General features: G+C 41.9%; 1 protein-coding gene across 2 annotated transcripts in view; it reads left to right on the forward strand.

The window, feature by feature from the left end:
• dclk2a (doublecortin-like kinase 2a) overlaps positions 1-27478 on the forward strand; it is a 202775-nt gene that overhangs the window by 128377 nt on the left and 46920 nt on the right. For both annotated transcript variants that reach the window (XM_060926550.1, XM_060926551.1), the window contains exons 6-8: positions 8068-8168; positions 24384-24471; positions 26715-26820. In XM_060926550.1, the coding sequence (XP_060782533.1) occupies positions 8068-8168; positions 24384-24471; positions 26715-26820 (295 nt within the window). The remainder of the gene's footprint in view (positions 1-8067; positions 8169-24383; positions 24472-26714; positions 26821-27478) is intronic.

Raw genomic sequence — 27478 nt, forward strand, 5'->3', positions numbered from 1 at the left:
AATAGCATCTTCTCATCTGCATATGGCAGATGATGTAACTTTAATACTTTTCGCTGACTTGATTCTGGGCTGCCAACTCTCACGCAATGAGCGTGAGACACACGCATTTGACTGTCTTCACACGCTCACACGCCATACCTCCGATTTCTCACGCTAGAAAAAATCTAGTTTATCTATCTGATCTAGGCTACCTATTGCGTCGCGCCAACCACTTGCGATCGATCAATTACGCCTTACGCACGGCTAAACAGGCAGAGAGGCGTTCCCTTCTGTACACACTCCCCTATGGTAGGTGGCGCATCTAATGATGCTGCACTCTCCGGAAGTTGGATAATTGCCTACCGTCAATTTAGAGGAAGAGGAGGGAGAAGAAGGTATCCGAGTTGAAGACGGGTGTCTCAGACAGGTTTGTACATATGTACGCCGATGTGTGGCGTTACTGGCGTAATTATGAACTTGTATAAAGTTTCTTAATCGTTTTAGCCTATAAGTGTTGTGAGAATATTTAATGCCATGTCGAGAGCTGTGTACTAGGCATGCTAAATCATTATAGGCCTGCTGCCGTCCCACAGCCTCTATCTTCCCCAACAAGCAGCACGGGAGAGCACCTCCTTAGCACACGTTTATTAAGGTGCATTTTTAGTTTGTTTACTGTATGTTATCATACTTTATTTGAAGTCATACTGGAAATGTTGTAAAATAAAGCAAGTAAGAGATAATATTACAAATGCAAGAAGAGCCATTAGCCACCATACCTATTGTTTATTTACAGGGTATTTATTTTTAATTATTTATGATGTATGTAATTGCTCAGTTAAAGTAAATAAAGCATGGTCACCTGTAATATCAAAGAACTTGAACTTGTGAATAATTTAAAAAAAAAAGACAGAACAATATACTGAGGAGACAGGGTTTCAAAGAGGGCAAGACAGGTAGAGAATATTTGTCAGATAACAGGCCCTGACGAATGCTCTGTTACTAATAAGAAACATAGATAAGAAATAAATTAATAAGAAATATATTAACATAGCTTATTTAAATATGACCAAAATTTTTAAGCCCAACTTTGTGTGCACATTCCCACCTATGGCCAAGGTTCAGCTTTTTGTGTTTCAATACTGTTCAAACTTAATCATTTTAATGTTTCTTGTAGCACATGCACATTTGGCTTACTGTTTAAGCATTTTATTTGTTCTTTTGCTGTTGATATTTTTCCCCATGCCAATCTTCTGCTGAACCCAGTGGTGGGGAAAGCCCTTAAATGCATAATGAATAGTCAGTGAGGGACAATCTTATTTTTTGCAACAGTTATTAAAAACTTAATATTTAGTTTCAATTCAGAAGGTGTTTAGGCTTAGCTAATGAAATATTTTCAAACATGAACTTGCCTTTAAATCTGAAACACAGGTCTATAGGGCTACAGGAACATTGGCAGTCATCTGTAGTTTTCTAGTGTGGGGGCTTTTAAGCCAAAACTTGGTGCTTTTGTTGGCCACAAGCTGAAGGCCTGGCAAGTCAGGGTGTGTAAGAATGTAGGTATGGCACAGCAGGCCACTCCAAAAATCCACCAGAATGCAGGAACATCCATCTCATCTCTCATCTCATCTCATTATCTCTAGCTGCTTTATCCTTCTACAGGGTCGCAGGCAAGCTGGAGCCTATCCCAGCTGACTACGGGCGAAAGGCGGGGTACACCCTGGACAAGTCGCCAGGTCATCACAGGGCTGACACATAGACACAGACAACCATTCACACTCACATTCACACCTACGGTCAATTTAGAGTCACCAGTTAACCTAACCTGCATGTCTTTGGACTGTGGGGGAAACCGGAGCACCCGGAGGAAACCCACGCGGACACGGGGAGAACATGCAAACTCCGCACAGAAAGGCCCTCGCCGGCCCCGGGGCTCAAACCCAGGACCTTCTTGCTGTGAGGCGACAGCGCTAACCACTACACCACCGTGCCGCCCCAGGAACATCCATTAAATCCAAAATCTCAACCCCCCCCCCCTTTCATTGTCCATCTCCAGCTGGATGACCCACAAACAAAACACCAGAATGCAGGGGGACAAGTGAATATCAAACTGAATACAAAATTCCCACTTACTGCATGGTGTGCGGAAAAATTTTGCCGTCGACCAAAAAAAAAAAAAATCTCACTCCAAGGAATTTTGAAAAGTTGGCAGCCCTGTTGATTGGAAGCTACGGTAGCGAGTGATGTTATTTCATTCAGTTTATCACATTCATTAAAAAGCCAGCTATCTGGATATCATAGATGTAGCTTTTAGTTTTGTATACTAGTTAGAGAGATAGCTAGCAAGTCCCCATCCATATTTGCCAAGGGTTGTAACATCATTACAATTTAATTGGTAATATAGGATGCTAGCTAGTGATGTAACATAATTTGTTTTATTTGGCTAGCTAGAAAGCTACTTAGCTACCACGCCATTTATATTTGACCAGTTATGTAGCTTTATTATTTTTTTTAAGCTAGCTAGCAACCACTCCATCTATATTTTTATATTCACTTTATTTGGCTAGTTAAGAAGCTAGCTCGAAACCACTTCAACTGTACAGCATGAGTGATGTAGCCTAACATTTTTAGTTTTGAAGGCTAGTTAGGAAGCTAGCTCACAACCTCCCATCTGTATATGGCAGATGATGTAACTTAGTTTTCTATGCTACTAGTTTTATTAAATTAGTTTTACTTGGCTAGATTGGAAGTAACTTCATTAATGTTATTTAGCTAGTTTGGAAGCTAGCTAACATCGCTTTAACTATATATCATGAGTGATATAGCCTAACATTTTTAGTTTTGTATACTAGTTAGAGAGATAGCTAGCAATTCCCATCCATATTTGCCAAGGGTTGTAACATCGTTACAATTTAATTGGTAATATAGGACGCTAGCTAGTGATGTAACATAATTTGTTTTATTTAGCTAGCTAGAAAGCTACTTAGCTACCACTCCATTTATATTTGACCAGTCATGTAGCTTTATTTTTTTTCAGCTAGCTAGCAACCACTCCATCTATATTTGACATTAACTTTATTTAGCGAGTTAAGAAGCTAGCTAGCAACCACTTCAACCATATATCATGAGTGATGTAGCCTAACATTTTTAGTTTTGAAAGCTAGTTAGGAAGCTAGCTAGCAATTCGCCATCTGTATATGGCAGACGATGTAATTTAGTTTTAATATGTTACTAGTTTTATTAAATTAGTTTTACCTGGCAAGCTGAGGCAGCACTGTGGTGTAGTTGTTTGCACTGTCGCCTCACAACAAGGAGGTTCTGGGTTTCAGTGTATTTTCAGTGTATTTACTGATAACTTTAAGCATTCTTATAGTACTGTATAACTTGAAGTGACTTTCCATGACTTCTTAAAGATAATGAAATGCTGTTTAAAAGAATGTTTAAGATGTCACTTAAAGTTATTAAATTTAACATGTAAATGTTCTTAAAGTTGGCGGCATGGTGGTGTAGTGGTTAGCACTGTCGCCTCAGAGCAAGAAGGTTCTGGGTTCGAGCCCAGAGGCCAACAGGGGCCTTTCTGTGTGGAGTTTGCATGTTCTCCCCATGTCTATGTGGGTTTCCTCTGGGTGCTCCGGTTTCCCCTCCACAGTCCAAAGACATGCAGTTAGGTAAAATACCCAGCCACTGGGGTTGCACAAGACAGTGCATACTTAATGCCGGTCCCAAGCCCAGATAGACTGGGGAGGGTTGCATCCCAAAGGGCATCCGGTGTAAATCCTATGCCAAATCAAATATGCGGGTCCAGATGATCTGCTTTGGCCACCCCTTATGCGAGCAGCCGAAAAAAGAAGTAGTTTTACCTGGCAAGCCAGTGATGTAACTTAAATAATTAATTAGTTATTTGGATAGCTAGAAAGTTAGCTAGCAGTGATTAATTTTGTACCTATCACTTTTGTAGGTTTGTTCGAAAATCATCTAGCAACTACTCTTATCTCATCTCATCTTCATCCGCTTATCCGGGGCTGGGTCGCGGAGACAGCAGTCTGAGCATGGAAGCCCAAAATTCCCTCTCCCCAGACACCTGGGCCAGCTCCTCAGGAAGAACACCGAGGCGTTCCCAGGCCAGCCGAGAGACATAGTCCCTCCAGCGTGTCCTGGGTCTTCCCCAGGGCCTCCTCCCGGGGGGACATGCCTGGAACACCTCCCCAGGAAGGCGTCCAGGAGGCATCCGAAAAAGATGCCCGAGCCACCTCAGCTGATTCCTCTCAATGTGGAGGAGCAGTGGCTCTACTCCGAGCTCCTCCCGAGTGACTGTGCTCCTCACCCTATCTCTAAGGGAGCACCCAGCCACCCTGCAAAGGAAACTCATTTTGGCCGCTTGTATCCGTGATCTTGTTCTTTCGGGCATTACCCAAAGCTCATGACCATAGGTGAGAGTCAGAACGTAGATCGACCGGTAAATCGAGAGCTTCACAAAAGGCGAAGCAACTACTCATTTTATCCAAATATGAGAGGAAGTATTAAAACCCATACTGGACTACAAGGGGTCTCAGAAACATCCACAATAACCATCTTGGCATTTCAAGCAAGCAAGCGATTTGACCTTGATGCCACCCCTAAAGAGAGCTGCATGTCAACTCTGGCCTCTGAGTGTACCATTTAATCAGGCTAAGAGCATTCCAGTGTGGTTCTTTCCTCCTTCCTGAGCTGAGCTATTTTAGAACCGGCTTTCTGCCCACACCACATCACGCTTTTTCTATTATAAGGGTGGTTAATGCAGCATTAATAAACGTAACAAACCCTCTGTAGCAACCAGGCAGCCTGAATAACTGCTAGTGCATGCCCACAGAGGAAATGCACTTTAACCACCAACTGTCAAACAGCCAGCCTGGAATAATTTGTCTTTCTCCTTTGAAACAGATGCCTGCTGAGATCAAGTCAAATTCAATAAACCAGTGTGTAGTCAACACATTATAATTTATTAGTGGAAGTGCATTGCAGATCTGTCATTCTGAATCATCAGTGAATACTTTTTGCTGTTTAATTTACCTGTGAAACATGTCCTGATCCTCCTGATGATGTCAAGATGAAACTTGCATAACCTGGTCAGGTTAGTAATATGAGGAAAGAAGTATAGTTTGTTACCCAGAACTATCCCAAGGTTGCAAGCATTGTCCTGTGGTGTGATCGTAAGTAATCACATTACCTTGCTTCTCCAGAGATATACAGTCAAAAAGCCTTGTTGGAATTTAGTTTCAGGTGATGATCTTCCATCTGTGATGGCATCTCTGCCAGATATTCTGATATGAGTGAAACATTTGTACCAGAAGGAGCAAAGGGGAGGATGGGTATGTGTGTCATTGGTATTGGACTGATATGAAATGCTATGACATCACTAATAGAGCGAGTCTAGAAGAATAGAAGAGGGCCAAGGATTGATCCTTGTGGTATACCAAGTGCATGGAGAAGATCTGGTCACCTGATATGACCATCTTTCTGGGTAGAAGCAAACTACTGTACTATCATGGTGTACCACTAATTCCAAGGCTCCAGAGGATGGACAGGAAAGTCTTCTGAGGGACTTGAGTGAAGGCTGCTAAGAGGTTAAGAAGGATCAGGACAGGTGAACAGTTTGACTGATGTTGCAGTGGAAAGCCTCATAGAAATAGCCACTTCTGTAGAATGCAAGACCTTGAAGCAAGACTGCTTATTCGTGAAACATTAGCGCCAGAGGGGGTGGCACGGTGGTGTAGTGGTTAGCACTGTTGCCTCACAGCAAGAAGGTTTGAGCCCAGTGGCCGGCGGGGGCTTTTCTGTGTGAAGTTTGCATGTTCTCCCCGTGCCTGCGTGGGTTTCCTCCGGGTGCTCTGGTTTCCCCCACAGTCCAAAGACATGCAGATTAGGCTAATTGGTGGCTCTAAATTGACTGTAGGTGTGAATGATTGTTTGTCTCTGTGTCAGCTCTGCGATGATCTGGCGACTTGTCCAGGGTGTACCCCGCCTCTCGCCCATAGTCAGCTGGGATAGACTCCAGCTTGCTCACGACCCTACACAGGATCAGCGGTTATGGATAATGGATAGATGGATGGATAGTGCCAGAGCAAGCAAAGGGGAGGATGGGTATGAGTGTCATTAGTATTGGAATGATATGAAATGCTATGACGTCACTGGGAGAGCAAGTATAGAAGAAGAATAGAAGAAGGCCAAGAATTGATCCTTTTGGGATACCAAGTGGAGAGTCTGCATGGAGAAGACGTGGTCACCTGATGTGATCCTGGAGGCCATCGATTGCATCGAGCACTATGAGAAAAAATGGATAGAAGTGGTACCTGTTGGTAGTTGCTGATGCCCAAGATATCTAGCATGTCCATTTTCACGATGAATATAAATCTTTTGAAGGTGGTCTTTCGAGATGATCTGGAGCAGTGTTGGGATCCAGCAGGCAGGTGGTACTGGAACTGTTGCTGGAGAAGGATGCTGCGAGCTCTCTTCTGTAAAAAGAGGAGCAAACATGAGGGATCTCAGACAGGAAGATGGATAATGAAGTGTGTGTATAGCGGTTTGAAGGAAAGATTAGCACATTTTGTTAATCCGCAAAGAAGATGGCAATATTCTCCAACTGTACGTTCACCAGTATGTGATGTGTTGTGATCTGATGGTCCTTTTTGTCTCTTTGAAAGTTGAGAAATGAATATCAAAGTAATAAGTGGTACATGAACCATATTTAGTTCCAGTCAGCCATGAAAGTGTTTCCTCTTTTCGCGAGAGGCTGATCTACAGATGTGCAAATGCTTTTTATATTTTTATATGGCATGTCATAAAAATGATTGACTTTTCTGCCATCTCTTATTTATTTCTTTCATCGTTCGCATTTTCTGAATTGAAATAAAACTCACATACTTACCAATATTAAGGCTGCATACAAGAATAGAATTAAACAAAATAGGGATAATATTGGGCCTTTTGAAAGATAGTGTATTACTAAAATATTTAGGAGGCGTTCTTTCACTATTTAGTCATCACTTTGGCATTTTTGATCTCTGTGAAGTTGTACGATAGCATTTACATACAACTTCGCTAAAAGATTGATAAATGAGGTCCGTTTTGCATGTGGCTTAACAGTATTAGGGCTTAGCATGAATGAATGAATGAATGAATGAATGAATGAATGAATTTATTTATTTCGAACATGTATAAAAAATGTATGTAACTATTTGTACATACAAAAGAAAGAAAATGAGAAAGTGACAAAAAAAAGAATAAATAAAATAACATAAAGAGCTAAGACATTACAATACAACGCACATTGTTCGAAAAAGGAGTGGGAAGAAGTACAATACTTTTTTAATTTCCCACCCCTTTTTAACTACCCTGAAATCCAAACTACATTAATACACCTATAAAAATATATACCATATATACACTTCATGAATATCTATATAAATATATAATTATAAAAAATAAATATATACTACATACCATATATATGCACACTTCATAAATATCTATATAAATATATAATTACAAAAATATATATGCTACATACCATATATACACTTCATAAATATCTATATAAATATATAATTACAAAAATAAATATCTACTACATACCTATCCCTGTAAATATGAAGATATAAACTATCCCCATAAATAAATATATACCATATATACCATATACTAAGTTAGTTCTAATATAACAATCAACCCTATTCTATTTATCCCTCATCATCCTCCGTTAACATACTTCCTCTTCAATATACTTGTTTAAAAATATTTTTTGTGCCTTTTTTTAAACAGATTTATATTTGCACTTTGTTTTATTTCTGTCTCCAGTCTGTTCCATAAAGTCACCACAGCTTGATACGCACGTTTTTCATATTTGTTCAAACGTTTGCTTGCAAGGCTAACATTGCTAATGATGGAAACTAATAGCCACCAGTTAGCTAAATATGCATCGTGGCTACTATTTACACCTATTCGTTATTAGCAATATCTACAATTACAATTTTCATTGACAGATTATAATACAAATGTAACTTCGTCTCTCCAGGTGTAATGCAGTTCTTGTTCGTTCTCTCTCTCTCTCTCTAGTTAACGGAGTGGTTCCCAGCCTGAGTCAGATTTCCACCCCCAAATCCACCAAGTCCTCCAGCTCATCCCCCACAAGTCCCCGCAGCATGCGCAACTTCAAGGTGAGAGCCTGTTGTCATGGCAACGTCCCAGCGAGCAGGTTTTGGACAGGGTTTGGAGATTCATGCTGCAGAATTAGAGATGTTTATTCAACAGTTCAGGACGAGGCACCGTTAGGACAACAAAGAAATGCTTCAGCCAGGTGGACTTTCAAAATCCTGTATTTTGTCAGGGACAAAATGGTTTTGTTTGTTTGTTTGCTTTATGTTCTTGACTCTATAAATGAGGAACATAATGATATATATATACGTATGTTCATAGCATTTCAATCTAAGTGCAAAATAAGTGTTAGTGATGACTAATCTTGGAACAAACAAAACGAAGGAAATATTCATCACTGTCCCGTTTTCTCAATCTTATTTACACTCCCACATCCCTGCCTCTTCACTCCACAAGTGTAGGATGGCTCTGTTTGTATATTTGATGTTTATCCAACCTATTAAAGCTAATAAAACAAAAGCTATATTGTGCATTTTGAAAAATAATTTCCAGTTGTGTTCCTCTTAAATGTAATAAGAGACACCGCTGGGTAAGTTAAGAACAGAAAAGAAGGGCTTATAATTATGTACAATTAAGAACAATGAGTGGAGCAAGAGAAAAGAGCTATCATTGGGAGATCGCGAGGTTGAATCCTGATGAGACATCCGTAGTTGTGGGCCAAGGGCGCAAACTTGGCCAAGGCTCTTTGGATGGGAGGGATGGCATACTCTCTCTGCTATCAGTTACAGCAACACTAGCAAATCGGAGGTGTCTGCGAGGTTGTGTATGTATAAGAGGGTAGATAGAACTTTCCGCATGATGCAGCAGTGAGAAAAGATGTGAATGGATGACTTGCTGTGCTGTAGAGGAAGCATGTATTAACCTTCACTCTCTCTAGATGGTGGCAGGGGAGTGCTGGCGGATGGGAAGGAATTAGCCAAGATCAAATTAGGAAGAAAATGGGGGGAAAACGCATTGTCATGTTACTGAGAAACCTCAAACTTTAAACTTCTCATGAAGTATCATGAAGACTTTAACATGGTGGAAAACCTCATCTCATCTCATTATCTCTAGCCGCTTTATCCTGTTCCACAGGGTCGCAGGCAAGCTGGAGCCTATCCCAGCTGACTACAGGCGAGAGGCGGGGTACACCCTGGACAAGTCGCCAGGTCATCACAGGGCTGACACATAGACACAGACAACCATTCACGCTCACATTCACACCTACGGTCAATTTAGAGTCACCAGTTAACTTAACCTGCATGTCTTTGGACTGTGGGGGAAACCGGAGCACCCGGAGGAAACCCATGCGGACACAGGGAGAACATGCAAACTCCACACGAAAAGGCCCTCGCCGGCCACGGGGTTCGAACCCGGTCCTTCTTGCTGTGAGGCGACAGCGCTAACCACTACACCACCGTGCCGCCCTGGTGGAAAACCTATGGACCATTAATTGTTAAACTAATAGGCCTCTTACGCATAACATCATGTGATAATTTCTCCTGGGGGACAACCAGACACTGTCTTTCCTGTAAGCAAGGCTTAATCTGTCTTAAATATGGTTCATCTTTGTGCTGTTTTTGGTTCTTCCAATAGTTCAAATAGAGTAAAGGATAAAAGCTGTTACTGTCTCCCTGGAACTTTGTCTTGAACTTTTGATTGTGACTTAGGAACCTGACTTGGGCATTTCTTTCGAAAGGAAATATCTCTGATCCGGGAGGAGGAGATTTTTTTTCACAGCACTAAGAAGAACCCAGTTCACCTTTTTATCTGTAACTGTCAGTGAATCCCTTTGTTTCACTCCAACTTCAATCACCCATAACAACGATGCTCTGTGAGAACAGCTCTCTCCAAGGCCTGCCATATAGTCACAGTGTGCGGCATGATCTTGCCTTTTTTTTTCCCCCTACTGACAATCCACAGAGTGAAAGGATTTTTGGTCATTCTTTGCGAGCAGTTAACCTGGAATGGAATATAGGTTGGATTCAGTCATGTGACTTTTGCTTGTTAGTTTATTTCCAGTGAATGAAGTGGTGGTCAGCCAAACCGATTTGGCCATCGTTAGGCAAAGAGCTAGTGAAACCGTCTTTGACTATTTTCGCAGTTTAGAGGCCAATGTACAGTCAAGATACCTTCAGAAAGTTGCTCTTTGTGATGAGATAGATCCTTACATGCTAGTAAAGAAGGATTTTTCCAATGATTTGAAAAATTATCCATCTGTTGAGTTCCCCGACATTTCAGACTACCTGGTGCTGCAGACATCATTCTACACGGACAAACAGATGAAAATCTGGAAGAGCATGGATGCTTCCAACTTTTTATATATGGCTGGGTTAAAGATCTGGGGATCAGGACACTACAAGATAAATCCTGTCTCGTTTTTGCCTGGGTAAGGAGGAATTTTGGGGCTTTTTGTACACGTCTTTGCAATGGTTGCTAGGACGTTACAAGTTTACACAACGGCTTGATTCTCAATCCTCCCTGCTCTTCTCTTCCAGCAATCAATAAGCTTTTTTCTTAATTAACCCTCTGGGGTCGAGAGCTTTGCCGACGAAGCTCGGCAGGTTTAGAATGAGTAGATCATGTATTTAGATAAATGTCTTTGTGAGTTTTATCATTCATGCATGATCAACATATTGACAGAAACTTTATACTTTACACTTTCCTATGTGCCCATTGCCAAATAATATTATATTTTTAAAATTACCTAAATTAGATGAAACCTAAAACTTGTCACCTTACTCAGCCACACCGGAGTCAGAGTGCTGAGTGCGCACTTGCACATTCATAAAAGACTATTCACATGGTAATGGCATGATAATCACTTTCGCTGTTTCGGTTTTGATTGGTTTCTCTTTCGCGGTGAGAACGCCCATCGTAAACAGGATAAAATCTGTCAGACATAGTTTAGGATATTTGGAGGTAAACTTGTTTCCAGATGTAACGCAGATTTTATGTGCTTCGGATGATTCAGGACAGCAATTCAATTTCAGGACAGCGAATCAATTCATGATTCAGGACAGCAATTCAATTCCATCTTGAGAAATGTGACACTGATGATGAGCGGTGTCTTTTTTTTACTTCGACTCGATCCAGTATTATGAGCAGATTGGTTGCACTGTAGTGCATACACAGGAAAAATGACTGAGCAATGTTTCCAGACTTAAAAGTATTTTCCTCAAAAATAGTTAATTTTGCTCTATTTTGAGTTTAGAGAGTGAAATTTGGAGTTGGAGTGGGAGCACAATCACAGAGTAATTGTGTCACAGAGCAACAGAATAGGTTGTGGCTCTGAACTGAGTAAAATAGTACAAGAGTTAATTTCAAGACACACTGAATAGTCAAATACCAAAAAAAGTCAAATACCAGATATATGAAGCTGTTCTAAAAAGCAATTTTACAACTGTGTTGAAATGTCTCATCTCATCTCATTATCTCTAGCCGCCTTATCCTGTTCTACAGGGTCGCAGGCAAGCTGGAGCCTATCCCAGCTGACTACGGGCGAAAGGCGGGGTACACCCTGGACAAGTCGCCAGGTCATCACAGGGCTGACACATAGACACAGACAACCATTCACACTCACATTCACACCTACGGTCAATTTAGAGTCACCAGTTAACCTAACCTGCATGTCTTTGGACTGTGGGGGAAACCGGAGCACCCGGAGGAAACCCACGCGGACACGGGGAGAACATGCAAACTCCACACAGAAAGGCCCTCGCTGGCCACGGGGCTCGAACCCGGACCTTCTTGCTGTGAGGCGACAGCGCTAACCACTACACCACCGTGCCGCCCGTGTTGAAATGTGTGGGGGAAAAAACATTGCCTTGCCCATTGCGATGAACCATTTTGATCACTTGACCTGATGAGATTACGAGATGGCAGTGCAAGGGGTTTTCACTCTTCTCATTGAATGGAATGGAAATTTTTACTTTTCTCATTGAATACTCCTCCCACTGCCAACCATTTCTCCCAAAACGATAGGACATACATTTTTTTGATGGCCAGTTTATTGTTCAAATCAATGGAGCAGATTTAAGTTTTTGTGCTTGACCCATTCCTCAGACTGAACAGAATCACCTCAAGTGACCAAAACGGTTCGTCACAATGGGTAAGGTCATGTTTTTTTTCACACGTTCCAACACAGTTCTAAAACTGCTTTTTACAACATCTTCATTTATCTGTTTTTTAAAAGTACAGTTGTGTCATGCATCCTACATAGATATTATTGTAGCTGAACTTGTACTGAATTCAAAAAAAGTCATATGACTTTGAAAATACTGCTAGGATTTGTTGAAATTGACAACAAAATCAGAGCATGCCAAAATCATTAGAGTGCCAGAAAATACCCTCAGACCCCAGAGGGTTAAAACAGAGAAAATGCAGTGAGACTGTACATTCCAACATCTATGTGGGTGACATTAGTGTCATAAATCGTCACTTCAACCGTTTCGAAGAATTTTGTACAGATCATGACCACGAATAAACTCTGATCTATCCTTTGCTTCTTTCTGATTTAGATTATCCAAGTAATCCGGTAGTAAAGCTTTTTCAGCTGTAGCTTTCTTCAAACTACAGACATCTGACATCTTCAATATCGCTTGTCTTCAGTATGTAAACAAAGTTCGCTTGTCCCCCAGGACAATGGTAGCAGTGGCTGCTAACGTAAGTGTGACATCAGTGCAAGGGGTCTATATCTCCTTCCAGAAAACTTTACCAAATCAACAATTCATCAAGAACAAAATTCATCAAATCAGTATTTGTTGAAGGGCGGCACGGTGGTGTAGTGGTTAGCGCTGTCGCCTCACAGCAAGAAGGTCCGGGTTCGACCCCCGTGGCCGGCGAGGGCCTTTCTGTGCGGAGTTTGCATGTTCTCCCCGTGTCCGTGTGGGTTTCCTCCGGGTGCTCCGGTTTCCCCCACAGTCCAAAGACATGCAGGTTAGGTTAACTGGTGACTCTAAATTGACCGTAGGTGTGAGTGTGAGTGGTTGTCTATGTCTATGTGTCAGCCCTGTGATGACCTGGCGACTTGTCCAGGGTGTACCCCGCCTTTCGCCCATAGTCAGCTGGAATAGGTTCCAGCTTGCCTGCGACCCTGTAGAACAGGATAAAGCGGCTAGAGATAATGAGATGAGATCAGTATTTGTTGAGATACACATCCAAGTCCCTGTGATTGTATTGCTACTATTGAAAAGATAAAGTATTGGAACGAGCGTATTAATATAAACCTGTGATTTACAGCTGTAAATACCGTCAGTGCTGCTGCTATGGAAAATGAATCAACACCTTCTGACCAATCAGAATAAAGAATTCAACAGTGCTGTGATATAAATGCAAACAATTAAGAGAAACAATGATCATGATTATAATCTCATTAATTATTACACAGAGTAGATATCGAGTCTATCACCGGTCAGGACATCATCGTTGTTGTTTCTGAGGTGCTCCTGTGGAAAAGAAAGTGTTGAGATGTCGTGTGGTGATGGATCAGCACCTTCTTCGTAAATGGTTGCCCTCTTTGAAGAATTTCCAGGTTTAGAACATTTTAACCTGAAAGTGTGATTGTGTAACTGTAAAAAATGCAAAGATTGCTGTAGCTCATCTACCGGTATGAAAGGTGTTATATAAAAGATCTCTCCATTTTCCAGAAACCTGTGGACTTCAGTGTTATGAAAAGGCTTTTAATAAATGATTCATTCTATTCTACCTTTTAGATTTTATACTGAAGAACAGGGACGAATGATAGCATGAGTGGACGTCTACGTGGTCGTCTATAGAGTTCTTTACACTTTGTTCTTGTCAGCTTTATTGGACACTGATGTGCTTCTGTAAATATCTTCCCACTTACTTTTAGTTTAGTTGCAACAAGCGGATGGGGGCTGGCTTCCATCTTTCTGTGAAGGTACCATGAAGTTTGGAGTGTTTTTTTTTGTTTGTTTTGTTGTTTTTTTTAATATATGTATGTTCACCTGCTAACCAGCCATAGCACTTACATCCACTGAGCACTGAATGAAAATCACATTTATGCAATTTTCACTTCAAAATACACGGTTGGTGTCTTAGGTTTGATTTTTTCAGTTTTGCATTGGAGCTGTGCTGCTAATGTAGCTATCATATAAGCTTCCTGGATGTGCTAGCGATATTAGCCTCGGAGCTCCTGTGTATATATAACAGTTATTCCACGAAATTGAGTCGTACATGAGCTGATAGCCATCGAGGCACATAGCGCCGAGTTGGCTGTAAGCCATGTACGACGAGATTGAGTGGAATAACCGTTTTATTCTACCCACATTCACTGGATTTTGAGAAACGGAGCATTTTTATTTTTACTTTTTTGCAAATTGGATAAATAAAAACTTTATACAAAACGTCTGACAAAATAACTTCCGCTTAGAATGTAAACAAACCAGCGAAATGACAGTAGCAATTTGTGAAAAATGCAAAAATAATAATTCTTGAAAAATAAAAAAAGATACGTTCTGACCATCAAATACTTTTATTCCATATTTTGTTGATTTATTTATTTTTTTTTTTTTTGGGGGGGGGGATTTGTTTTTGAGTAGAGTTTTTATTTCATTCTCAGTTGGTTAAGTAACATTTTCTTCTTCTTCTTTGGGGTTTTTTGGTGGTTGACAAACCAACTTAAAGGTGCATTACCGCCACCGACTGGTCTGGAGTGTGGAACAGGAGATATTGGGGGATGGGGGGGACTATATTCTTTTAGCTATTTCTATTTCTTTTAAATACTTGATAACAAAGTAATATATCTGACTTGACCTGCGCCACCATTTTGTTTTTCTCTACTCACAGTATATCCTCGTAGTAGAGTAGCCAATCAGAGTGCGCGATTGCTCATATCCAGTGAATGTGGATAGAATAATAACTGATCTACTATGTTTGAGCTGATGGGAAAATTGTGTAAATGTTATTTCTGGATGAACTATTGCTTCAATGTGGAACCTTAATCCCAGTCCTTGTTTGACTGATTGTTTTTGTTTAGGATGAACTGGGAAAAGTCATGAATAATTCACGAGTACTTTGGGCTTCAAACAATTATAATGTCCAGATAAACATGTGTCAGTGCATTACATAACTTTACGACACATTCTTATGACACCTCTGGGTCGTATTCAGAGTTGAGTTAAGCACAAATGAGTCAAAGTCTATCCTGTGCCCAGACCTGGTCTTCCCAGGAAGTCTCCCATCCCACCACTAAGTCCTAAACAGGCCCTTAAGGCACATTGGGCAGCGCCGAGCTCTGTTTCTATAGCACTCAGCCTTTCGCCTATTACATAGCTCGGGTTACAGTGGAGGGCCGGTCCTCTGGTAACTGCAAGAGTTTGACTCCCAACTCACATCTGGATTGCAGCACCTCACCAGATGGCAATAGGTACCGTTTTTAAGATAATCTTTGGTATGACCTGACCACGAGTAGAACTCATGATCTCCTGGTTGAGAGGCGGACACGCTAACCACTAGACCAACTTGTGGTGCAAGACTATATGAGTGGAGGACCCAAAACCAAAATTATACAAATTGGTATTCAAACCTCAGACCGAACCCCAGAACTAAGCACTATATAGAAATTGTGTGACCGTTTCACATGTGGGGGCGGAGTTTACCTAAAATAGAGGCTTGTCTCAGTTATGCACAACTGAAATCTTAAATGTAAACCCATTCTTTTTGTGGTAGGTGGTATTAACTGTAAATACACTCAAAAAAACACAGCTAAAAGTCCGGTCCCACAATACTGATAACTATATAACTATAAATAAATCAGTCTCCTGCAGTTTATGTTGTCGGTGCTCACACCAGACCGATAACGATACCTATAGCCCAGGCCTGGGTTTATCCGTATCGCCGAGATTGCTTCTGGAGCCATTTTTCCAGGCCTGGACCTGATCCGATAAAACATCTGACCAATCAAGTAATTGTTTACATGTGACATTTTCTGAGCACATGCTATTTTTCCCCGAGCATCTTTGTACATCCTTGTTGTATCATCAAGTCACGGAATACGGATTCACGAAAAATAAAAAATATAATACGAAGCATGGATCTTTTATTCACAAATATTTTCCATGAAATATCTCATCTCATCTCATTATCTCTAGTCGCTTTATCCTTCTACAGGGTCGCAGGCAAGCTGGAGCCTATCCCAGCTGACTACGGGCGAAAGGCAGGGTACACCCTGGACAAGTCGCCAGGTCATCACAGGGCTGACACATAGACACAGACAACCATTCACACTCACATTCACACCTACGGTCAATTTAGAGTCACCAGTTAACCTAACCTGCATGTCTTTGGACTGTGGGGGAAACCGGATCACCCGGAGGAAACCCACGCGGACAACATGCAAACTCCACACAGAAAGGCCCTCGCCGGCCACGGGGCTCGAACCCGGACCTTCTTGCTGTGAGGCAACAGCGCTAACCACTACACCACCGTGCCGCCCCCGTGAAATATCAATAGTGAATTAATCAAGTAAACATATAAATGCAGGGAAGATATTTTAGTTATGAACTTCAGCAGTCCAAACATTTAATTGTTTTAGACTTCTTAATATTTTATCCGTGATGTATGAAATCGGGAACCAATCTGTAATATACTGAAACGTCCGTGATCGATCCATAAATTATTAGCATCTGTATTAAAATCCATAACCACTCCCCTGTATTTTGCATCCTTTTTTATTATATTTCCGTAATCCGGGACCTGTCCGTATTATATCAACCATTGGAGTGTGTGCATGGGTTGTTTTGAAGTCCAAGCTGTACAGTATGACCCGGAATAATGTGCTACTACTTGGAAAAAACTTCCATGACTATTCCTAACTGGCATGCATTTATTTCCCTGAGTGGCAGGACCAACTGGGATTATAGTTGTGGTGTTTCTGCTCCAGACTGGAACTAAATTCAGGTAGAGCTGGAGTTATAGGTATAGTTAGAGTTATCGGTGTTGTGGGATCTGGCCATAAGGAATACTATTTGAAGCCAATAGTAAATACATAAATACAGTATGACACCATTAAGTGTCGTGCTTGGTTAGTTTATCCTTCAAACTTTTCCAGGAGAGAACATCAAATGAGCAAGAACATTCAAATTATTTTATTAATTCAACAAAAACTTGATAAAATATCCCACATCTCGTATTCTGTGCTTGATCAAGTGCTATTTTATAAGCTGCTGAATAACGACAGTGGAAGCCATTTTGTTAAGCACGCAGGTGATGATATTAGTGCGAAAGGAGCGTTGAGAGAATCAACCGACGCAGCTGCCTAACCTGACTCTGAATACGTGGCTCTTTCCCCATGTAAATATAAATGTAACTTTTGCATTTCGACTCTGAATACATTTTTTCATGTGAACATGGCGAAATCCAAGAACGACTGCCCATCACATGCAAATGATCATAGTCATTCTTCTCTGTAATCACATGCTGTTCGAACTCTGAGTTTGGATCAAACAACCAAAGTAATTTCTACAGGCATTTTTTCCAGTTTATCCTATTTAAATACAGTATATCTCTCCCTGAATGGACATTTATTCCTGATTTCAGCACTGCTGCGGCTTTTTGCTTCCACTCGCTTCAGTAGATTTAGGCTTTGCAGCTACTGTACCTTCATTCTCATAACTAGAGACAGTAAAATCACAGTGTCACTGCCATTTGCTAAAAACATATAGAAATGATTTGTGCATGCTTCATGAAAGCATGTTTGCATTCAGGGAAAGTAACATCCATGATGTATTTTTGTAGGAATTTACAGTCAAGCCGGAAAGTCTGCACACCCCTTTCACCTTTTCCACATTTTATTATGATACAGACTTATTCTACAATAGATTGAGTTCATTTTTGTCACAAAATTCTACTCAAAATAGTCCATAATGACAAAGTGAAAGCAGGTTTTAGACATTTGTGCTAATTTATTAAAAATCAAAATGTAAAATATCATATGTACACAAGTGTGCACACCCTTTGATATGACACCCAAAAGTGAGCTGAGGTGCATTTTGTTTCCACTGATACTGCTTGAGATGTTTCTATAACTTAATTGGAGTCCACCTGTGGTAAATTCAATTGATTGGACATGATTGGGGATTGCCAACACTTGCCTATATAAGGTCCCACAGTTGACAGTGCATGTCAGAGCAAACTCCAAGCCATGGGGTCAACGGAATTATCTGCAGACCTCAGAAACAGGATTGTGGCAAGACATAGATCTGGAGAAGGGTACAGAAAAATTGCTGCAGCTTTACAGGTTCCAAAAAGCACAGTGGAAGAAGTTTAGAACCACCAAGAATCTTCCTAGACCTGGCCGCCCGGCCAAACTGAGCGATCGGGGAAGACGGGCCTTGGCCAGGGGGGTGAGCAGGAACCCGAGGGTCACTCTGACAGAGCTCTGGCGTATCCTTGTGGAGATGGGAGAACCTTTCAGAAGATCAACCATCCAGGTAGCACTCCACAAATCAGGCCTTTATGGTAGAGTGGCCAGATGGAAGCCACTCCTTAGTAAAAGGCACATGACAGCCTGCTTGGAGTTTGCCAAAAGGCACCTAGATGACTCTCAAACCATGAGAAATAAGATTCTGTGGTCTGATGAAACCAAAATTGAACTTTCTGGCCTGAATACCAAGCATCACGTCTGGAGGAAACCAGGCACTGCTCATCATCTGATTAATGTCATCCCTACAGTGAGGCATGGCGGTGGCGGCATCATGATGTGGGGATGTTTTTCAGCAGTGGGAATGGGGCGACTAGTCCTGATAGAGGGAAAGATGAATGCAGCTAAGTACACTGGGATCCTTGAAGAAAACCTGCTCCGGAGCGCTCTGGACCTCAGACTGGGGCAAAGGTTTATCTTCCAACATGACAATGACCCAAAGCACACAGCCAAGAGAACAAAGGAGTGGCTTCAGAGAAAGTCCATGAATGTCCTTGAGTGGCCCAGCCAGAGCAGAGCCCAGACTTGAATCCACTTGCACATCTGTGGAAGGAGCTGAAAATGGCTGTGTACCGATGCTCCCCATCTAACCTGATGGAACTTGCAAGAGGAATGGGCAAAAATGTCCAGAAACAAGTGTGCCAAGTTCGTAGCTTCTTTCCCAAGACGCCTTGAAGCTGTAATTGCTGCCAATGGTGCATCAACCAAGTATTAGGCTAAGGGTGTGTACAGATATGTAACCCCGAAATAACCTATTTCATCTCATCTCATTATCTTTAGCCGCTTTATCCTGTTCTACAGGGTCGCAGGCAAGCTGGAGCCTATCCCAGCTGACTACGGGCGAAAGGCGGGGTACACCCTGGACAAGTCGCCAGGTCATCACAGGGCTGACACATAGACACAGACAACCATTCACACTCACATTCACACCTACGGTCAATTTAGAGTCACCAGTTAACCTAACCTGCATGTCTTTGGACTGTGGGGGAAACCGGAGCACCCGGAGGAAACCCACGCAGACACGGGGAGAACATGCAAACTCCACACAGAAAGGCCCTCGCCGGCCACAGGGCTCGAACCCGGACCTTCTTGCTGTGAGGCGACAGTGCTAACCACTACACCACCGTGCCACCCTAAATAACCTATTTTTGTCAGTAAAATATAATTGCATATTTTATAAAAACCCTCTTTCACTTTGTCATTATGGGCTATTTTGTGTAGAATTTTGTGACAAAAAATGAACTCAATCTATTGTAGAATAAGTCTGTAACGTAATAAAAGGTGAAAGGGGTGTGCAGACTTTCCGGCTTGATCGTATATTGCTTTGGCTTTTGAAGTTAGATTTTAGAGTCAGAATTTACATCCAGTCACTGTGGCTGGTATAAACCGGCGAGTACACGCATCAGATTATTCGCTGTTTGAAAATGGTGAATTGTTTTGGATTTTAGTGGAATTAAGAGCACCAGCGATGACTGATTGTAAAATAAGCACAGAATGAAGTGAAGAAGAGAAAGCGAAGCTGGAGCTCATTTCTTTCTAGCCCAGACTGTAGATTCAAGCAATTTATCAATGACAGTCGTGTCAGGTAATTACACCCCGTAGATTTGATCTCTAGTTATTCTATCATGCTTTATTTTCCCCAAAAATGCATTTAAACCAGAGCCATGTACAGAGGGTCGTGTCAACAGGGGTCCAAAATGCCTGATTGTCACATGATTCATGTAGTTCTTGGTGGACAATTTGAACGCTTCAATGCAAACCGACAGAACTGCAGTTTATTTTTTGTAAGTTAGTAATCAATAAATGCATCGATTTACATTATTTATAGAGCACACTGACATGTGTATGTACAACCCCGATTCCAAAAAAGTTGGGACAAAGAACAAATTGTAAATAAAAACGGAATGCAATAATTTACAAATCTCAAAAACTGATATTGTATTCACAATAGAACATAGACAACATATCAAATGTCGAAAGTGAGACATTTTGAAATTTCATGCCAAATATTGGCTCATTTGAAATTTCATGACAGCAACACATCTCAAAAAAGTTGGGACAGGGGCAATAAGAGGCTGGAAAAGTTAAAGGTGCAAAAAAGGAACAGCTGGAGGACCAAATTGCAACTCATTAGGTCAATTGGCAATAGGTCATTAACATGACTGGGTATAAAAAGAGCATCTTGGAGTGGCAGCGGCTCTCAGAAGTAAAGATGGGAAGAGGATCACCAATCCCCCTAATTCTGTGCTGACAAATAGTGGAGCAATATCAGAAAGGAGTTCGACAGTGTAAAATTGCAAAGTGTTTGAACATATCATCATCATCTACAGTGCATAATATCATCAAAAGATTCAGAGAATCTGGAAGAATCTCTGTGCGTAAGGGTCAAGGCCAGAAAACCATACTGGGTGCCCGTGATCTTCGGGCCCTTAGACGGCACTGCATCACATACAGGCATGCTTCTGTATTGGAAATCACAAAATGGGCTCAGGAATATTTCCAGAGAACATTATCTGTGAACACAATTCACCGTGCCATCCGCCGTTGCCAGCTAAAACTCTATAGTTCAAAGAAGAAGCCGTATCTAAACATGATCCAGAAGCGCAAACGTCTTCTCTGGGCCAAGGCTCATTTAAAATGGACTGTGGCAAAGTGGAAAACTGTTCTGTGGTCAGACGAATCAAAATTTGAAGTTCTTTATGGAAATCAGGGACGCCGTGTCATTCGGACTAAAGAGGGGAAGGACAACCCAAGTTGTTATCAGTGCTCAGTTCAGAAGCCTGCATCTCTGATGGTATGGGGTTGCATTAGTGTGTGTGGCATGGGCAGCTTACACATCTGGAAAGACACCATCAATGCTGAAAGGTATATCCAGGTTCTAGAGCAACATATGCTCCCATCCAGACGACGTCTCTTTCAGGGAAGACCTTGCATTTTCCAACATGACAATGCCAAACCACACACTGCATCAATTACAGCATCATGGCTGCGTAGAAGAAGGGTCCGGGTACTGAACTGGCCAGCCTACAGTCCAGATCTTTCACCCATAGAAAACATTTGGCGCATCATAAAACGGAAGATACGACAAAAAAAGACCTAAGACAGTTGAGCAACTAGAATCCTACATTAGACAAGAATGGGTTAACATTCCTATCCCTAAACTTGAGCAACTTGTCTCCTCAGTCCCCAGACGTTTACAGACTGTTGTAAAGAGAAAAGGGGATGTCTCACAGTGGTAAACATGGCCTTGTCCCAACTTTTTTGAGATGTGTTGTTGTCATGAAATTTAAAATCACCTAATTTTTCTCTTTAAATGATGCATTTTCTCAGTTTAAACATTTGATGTGTCATCTATGTTCTATTCTGAATAAAATATGGAATTTTGAAACTTCCACACCATTGCATTCCGTTTTTATTTACAATTTGTACTTTGTCCCAACTTTTTTGGAATCGGGGTTGTAGTTACATCAATAAATAAATACACTGCCCTGCCAAAAAAAAAAGTCACGCTCTCGTATGTAATTGGATTTGCCTTGATGTCAGCATTTTTTCAATAAACTTACACAACATCACAACATTTATTTCAGCCCAGAGTTGTATTAATTTTTCACCGAGATCTTGTGTTGATGACGGGAGAGTCGAACCACTGCGTAAAGTCTTCTCCGACACATCCCAAAGATTCTCAATGGGGTTAAGGTCGGGACTCTGTATTGGTTATTTCATGTATGTAAATGATTCCTGAACCACTCTTTCACAATCTGAGCCCTAATTTTATTTTTAAAAACCCCACTGATGTGATGATAACCTGGTCATTCAGTACATTCAGGTCGTCAGCTGACTTCATTTTATTGCCCCATAACATTGTGAGCCTCGACCTGACCAACTGAATCAACCCCAGATCATAACTCCGCCTCCAGACGCTGGTACAGTGGACACTATGCATGATGGATGCATCGCTTCATGTGCTTCCCTTCTTACCCTGACACGCCCATCACTCAGGAATAGGGTCAATCTGGAGTCATCAGACCACATGACCTTTTTGCATTGCTCCAGAGTCCAATCTTGATGCTCGTTAGCAAATTGAAGCCTTTTCTTCTGATTAGTCTCACTAGCAAGTGTTTTTCTTCTGGACACACAGCTGTTTAGTCCCAATCCTGTGAGTTCTCATCACGTTGTGAGTGTGGAAATTATCTTAATTTCACTATTAAACATAGCCGTGAGTTCTCCTGTCGTTTTTGGGGTTTTTTTTCCCCTACGATTCGACTTCACCAAGAGTTTAAGGCCCAATCCCAATTCTAATTTCTACCCCTCCCCCTACCCCTTCCCCTTGGCCCTTCCCCTTGAAACTGAGCTACAAGGGATAGGGCTTGAAATTCAACCCCTACGTATTGGGATAGCCCTTCAACGATCGCATACGTCATCGCGTACCTCCGTTAGCGTTTACGTTAGCAAAACACGACCAAATGCGTCATTGGCTGCGACCAGCCGCTACAGTCAGAGCCAGAACCAGAAATCTCTGCTGGCAGGGTGTGATTTGTTAACTAACACCACTGAATGGGATATCTTTGGCGCTTCGTGCACCACATCCGACAGAATGAGGTGTCAGAACACTCATGTAAACAATAAAAGCGAGAATAACAGAACAAAACGTACGCAGTCAAGCAACCGAAAACAATACTCACTCCCAAAGCTTTTTAGCAGCAGCTTGGATTTCAGAAATCGCTGCTCATTCTCAGCTCGAAAGCGAATCAAGCGGCGTGTTTCCTCTGGATAACAACTTAAAACACGTAAATAATGGAGAAAATACATTTATGACAATCTTTTGCCGCGGGACCCGCCATCTTTCTGAAATCCGCATGAAATCTCGCTGAAATCCGCATGGCATTGTGGGAAATCACTCAAACCCCTTCGTTCGGAGTCAGCTCCAGGAAAATCTCCGTTTGGATGGGTACAGAAGCCCTACCCCTCCACGTTAACTGGGATTGGGATACCCCTACCCCTTCACGTGAATGCGCAAAATGGAGGGGAAGGGCCAAGGGGTTGGTCCAAGGAGTGAAATGGGATTCGGCCTAAGTGATCTCTGATCATAGTCAGTCAGGATCTTTTTCCAACCACATTTTTTTTCCACGAAGTTGACGGTTCTTCACGATCCTTCTAGGTTTTAATAACACACTGAACAGTTCTTAACCCAATTCCAGTCATTTCAGTAATCTCCTCAGTTGTTTTCTTTGCTTGATGCAGACCAATAATTTGACCTCCTGAAACACGGTGACCTCTTTTCCATGAGAACGGGATACATCTTCCGACATGTCTGTTTAAGAAATGAGAAGCTACTCACTGCATCAGTTCGGGTTCAAAGAATTGTTGCAGCTGAAAAACGCATTAATCACTGCAGTAATTATACAATCAAAGGCTCTTCTACAGTACATTTGCTGATCAAAATCCAAATAAGGACTTTTTTTGACGGGCAGTGTATGCATGTTATTTAAAAAAGTAAAACTATTCGAGAATTAGAGTGAACAGCTAGTGTTACCTTTAATTGTGGTTAATATTACGTACCACGTCATTCTTATTATGCCATTGATCAAGTCTAATAGTTTCATTCTGAAGCTACTGATAGATGTTCGCTTTTAGCCTCCCATCTAATGTCACCACCAGCCATGCCTGAAGAAAAGTATAACAAATAATCTGAATACTCATCCCAGCTCATCATTTAGCCCTGATCGCACTCCTCGCTGATGAAACGATAAAATCATTAAAGCACGATGGGTTTGTAATGATATTTCTCTCCTAGATTCCGACTCATCACTCATCTGCATCGAACGTGAGCATCTCCTCCGAGCAACATCAGCCTCAACACACGGACCACACCAGTCCCGAGGGTGAGCATCCATTTCTCCTCCAGACTCTTTCTCTCATTCAGTTTCTCTCACGTTTATTCATGTCTTCCATTCTCCATGTTTTTTTTTTAATCTCTCACTATCCTACCAGAGTTATTATGGTTTAGATACCAGCAGATGACGTGATCTGAATTTGGAATGGATCCAAACAGGGTGAAGGTCACTGCAAGGTCAAATGTCTGAAATAGTTTTTCTTTGATAACCTCCAGCGTACAGTTGATACAGTTTAGTAATAAGAAGGTTTGTTGATGGTGGAGAAAGCCTTATTGACAAACACTGGCATCGAGTTTGAAGGGTTCTCATCTCATCTCATTATCTCTAGCCGCTTTATCCTGTTCTACAGGGTCGCAGGCGAGCTGGAGCCTATCCCAGCTGACTACGGGTGAAAGGCGGGGTACACCCTGGACAAGTCGCCAGGTCATCACAGGGCTGACACATAGACCCGGACAACCATTCACACTCACATTCACACCTACGGTCAATTTAGAGTCGCCAGTTAACCTAACCTGCATGTCTTTGGACTGTGGGGGAAACCGGAGCACCCGGAGGAAACCCACGTGGACACGGGGAGAACATGCAAACTCCGCACAGAAAGGCCCTCGCCGGCCACAGGGCTCGAACCCGGACCTTCTTGCTGTGAGGCGACAGCGCTAACCACTACACCACCGTGCCGCCCTTCTGTAATATCTCATTCATTCATCTCATTATCTCTAGCCGCTTTATCCTGTTCTACAGGGTCGCAGGCAAGCTGGAGCTTATCCCAGCTGACTACGGGTGAAAGGCGGGGTACACCCTGGACAAGTCGCCAGGTCATCACAGGGCTGACACATAGACACAGACAACCATTCACACTCACATTCACACCTACGGTCAATTTAGAGTCACCAGTTAACCTAACCTGCATGTCTTTGGACTGTGGGGGAAACCGGAGCACCCGGAGGAAACCCACGCAGACACGGGGAGAACATGCAAACTCCACACAGAAAGGCCCTCGCCGGCCCCGGGGCTCGAACCCAGGACCTTCTTGCTGTGAGGCGACAGCGCTAACCACTACACCACCGTGCCGCCCTTCTGTAATATCTTCTAAAAAAAAAAATAAAAAGGCCATTCTGTGGCTGGGAAGTTATTTAATTTGAGGGGATTAAAGCAAATAATGTGCATGAAATCGCTCGCTTCGCCCACTCAAGCAGACAGAGGAAGTCCGTATGTGTGCACATGCGCAAGTTTACCTTTCAGCGGTGTCTTATTCCTCATCTTTTGGGTTTTACAGCAGCTGGCATCCACAGTGTTGCATTACTGCCATCTACAGGTTTACCTTTGACCGTTCACTGACAGTTCCATCACTCTGTTGCTAAACAAACAGCTGATCACACCGAGGTGCTCGCTGACCGCCGATATTTATTAGTTTGGTCCTGCGGTTCCTTTCCTTCATATGTAACATAACGTCTTTTCTTCTCGCTTTCCGTTACTGTCATCGGTCTTTCACGTTTCATTTGCGTCCTCCATTTTCCGCTCCCGTTTCAAATTTGTATCCCACAATGCCTTGCCCAAATAGGGAAAGCCCACCACGTGATGTATGACGTAGTATCTTGGATTGCGTCACGGTGAAGCAGGAAAAAATAGCGGAGAATTTAGAGCCACGTGGTCCGAAATTCATTAATTGTTCTTTTTTTAATTCAGTAGCTTTCGGTCCACTAAACAAAAATAATTGGGTGTCAGGGAAAATTCTTTTTTTGACCTAAGCTTGAAAAATCTGAAAGGCGGTCTACCATTAAATGTTACAGGAAAAAAAAAGTTTGTATCCGAGCAGCATATTCCATAAGACACCACTTTTCAGAGGAAAAAAACAAATATAATGAAGGCTACTGGGGTTTGGTGCAAAATTAAGAGGCAAATGTGACAAAGTGTCCAGAAGAACTGTGGCTGGTTCTGTAAGATGCTCAGTAAAACCTACAGCTAATTTCCGCAGAAAACTGCACTCACTGGACCTCAGACTAAAGCAAAGGGTCGTCTCACACCAAACATTGACTTTGGTTCATTTATTATGGCTTACTGATTACTGTTTATAGTATTTGTTAATGTTGAAACATTTCATTTCATTATATTTTAAACCATTTTTGGTCAACAGCATTTCTTTACATGTGCCTAAGACTTTTGCACAGGACTGTAATCGAGTGAAACGTAATCTAAGAGCTCCATTCTGCTCGCCGCTCTTTCTCCTGCAGTTAACGGAAACAGAAATCCTACAACCTCTCCCATCGTGGAGAAGTACAAAGTGGGAAAAATTATCGGTGATGGAAATTTTGCGGTGGTAAAGGAGTGTGTCGAACGGTAAGTGATGAAATACTATTTAGAGAGAACATAAAAACTGGATTTCCTGTTTCAATCATGACTCTACGGAAGCCGAGAGAGGTCCTTCATATAATCCTTTTTTTTTTATTATTCACCTTGTTTTTATTCACCGAGATAACGACATAATTAATTCAGGATCTCGAGAAAACAACACAACTAATTTGAGATCTCGAGAAAACAAAACTGGGGGGCGTCGTGGCTCAGGTGGCTAAGGCGCCATACCATAAATCCGGGGACCTCGGGTTCGATTCCGACCCGAGGTCATTTCCCGATCCCTCCCCGTCTCTCTCTCCCACTCATTTCCTGTCTCTACACTGTCCTATCCAATAAAGGTGAAAAAAGCCCCCTCCCCAAAAAAAGAGAAAACAAAACTGTTATTCCGAGATAACGACATAATTAATTCAGGATCTTGAGAAAACAATACAACTAATTCGAGATCTCGAGAAAACAAAACTGTTATTCTGAGATAACGACATAATTAATTCAGGATCTTGAGAAAACAACACAACTAATTCGAGATCTTGAGAAAACAAAACCGTTATTTCGAGATCTCGAGAAAACAAAACAATTATTCTGTGATCTCGAGAAAACAAAACAATTATTTCATGATCTCGAGTAAACAGCTGAGAAATGGTTC

The sequence above is a fragment of the Neoarius graeffei genome, chromosome 7, assembly GCF_027579695.1.
Source record: "Neoarius graeffei isolate fNeoGra1 chromosome 7, fNeoGra1.pri, whole genome shotgun sequence".
Taxonomy (NCBI): domain Eukaryota; kingdom Metazoa; phylum Chordata; class Actinopteri; order Siluriformes; family Ariidae; genus Neoarius; species Neoarius graeffei.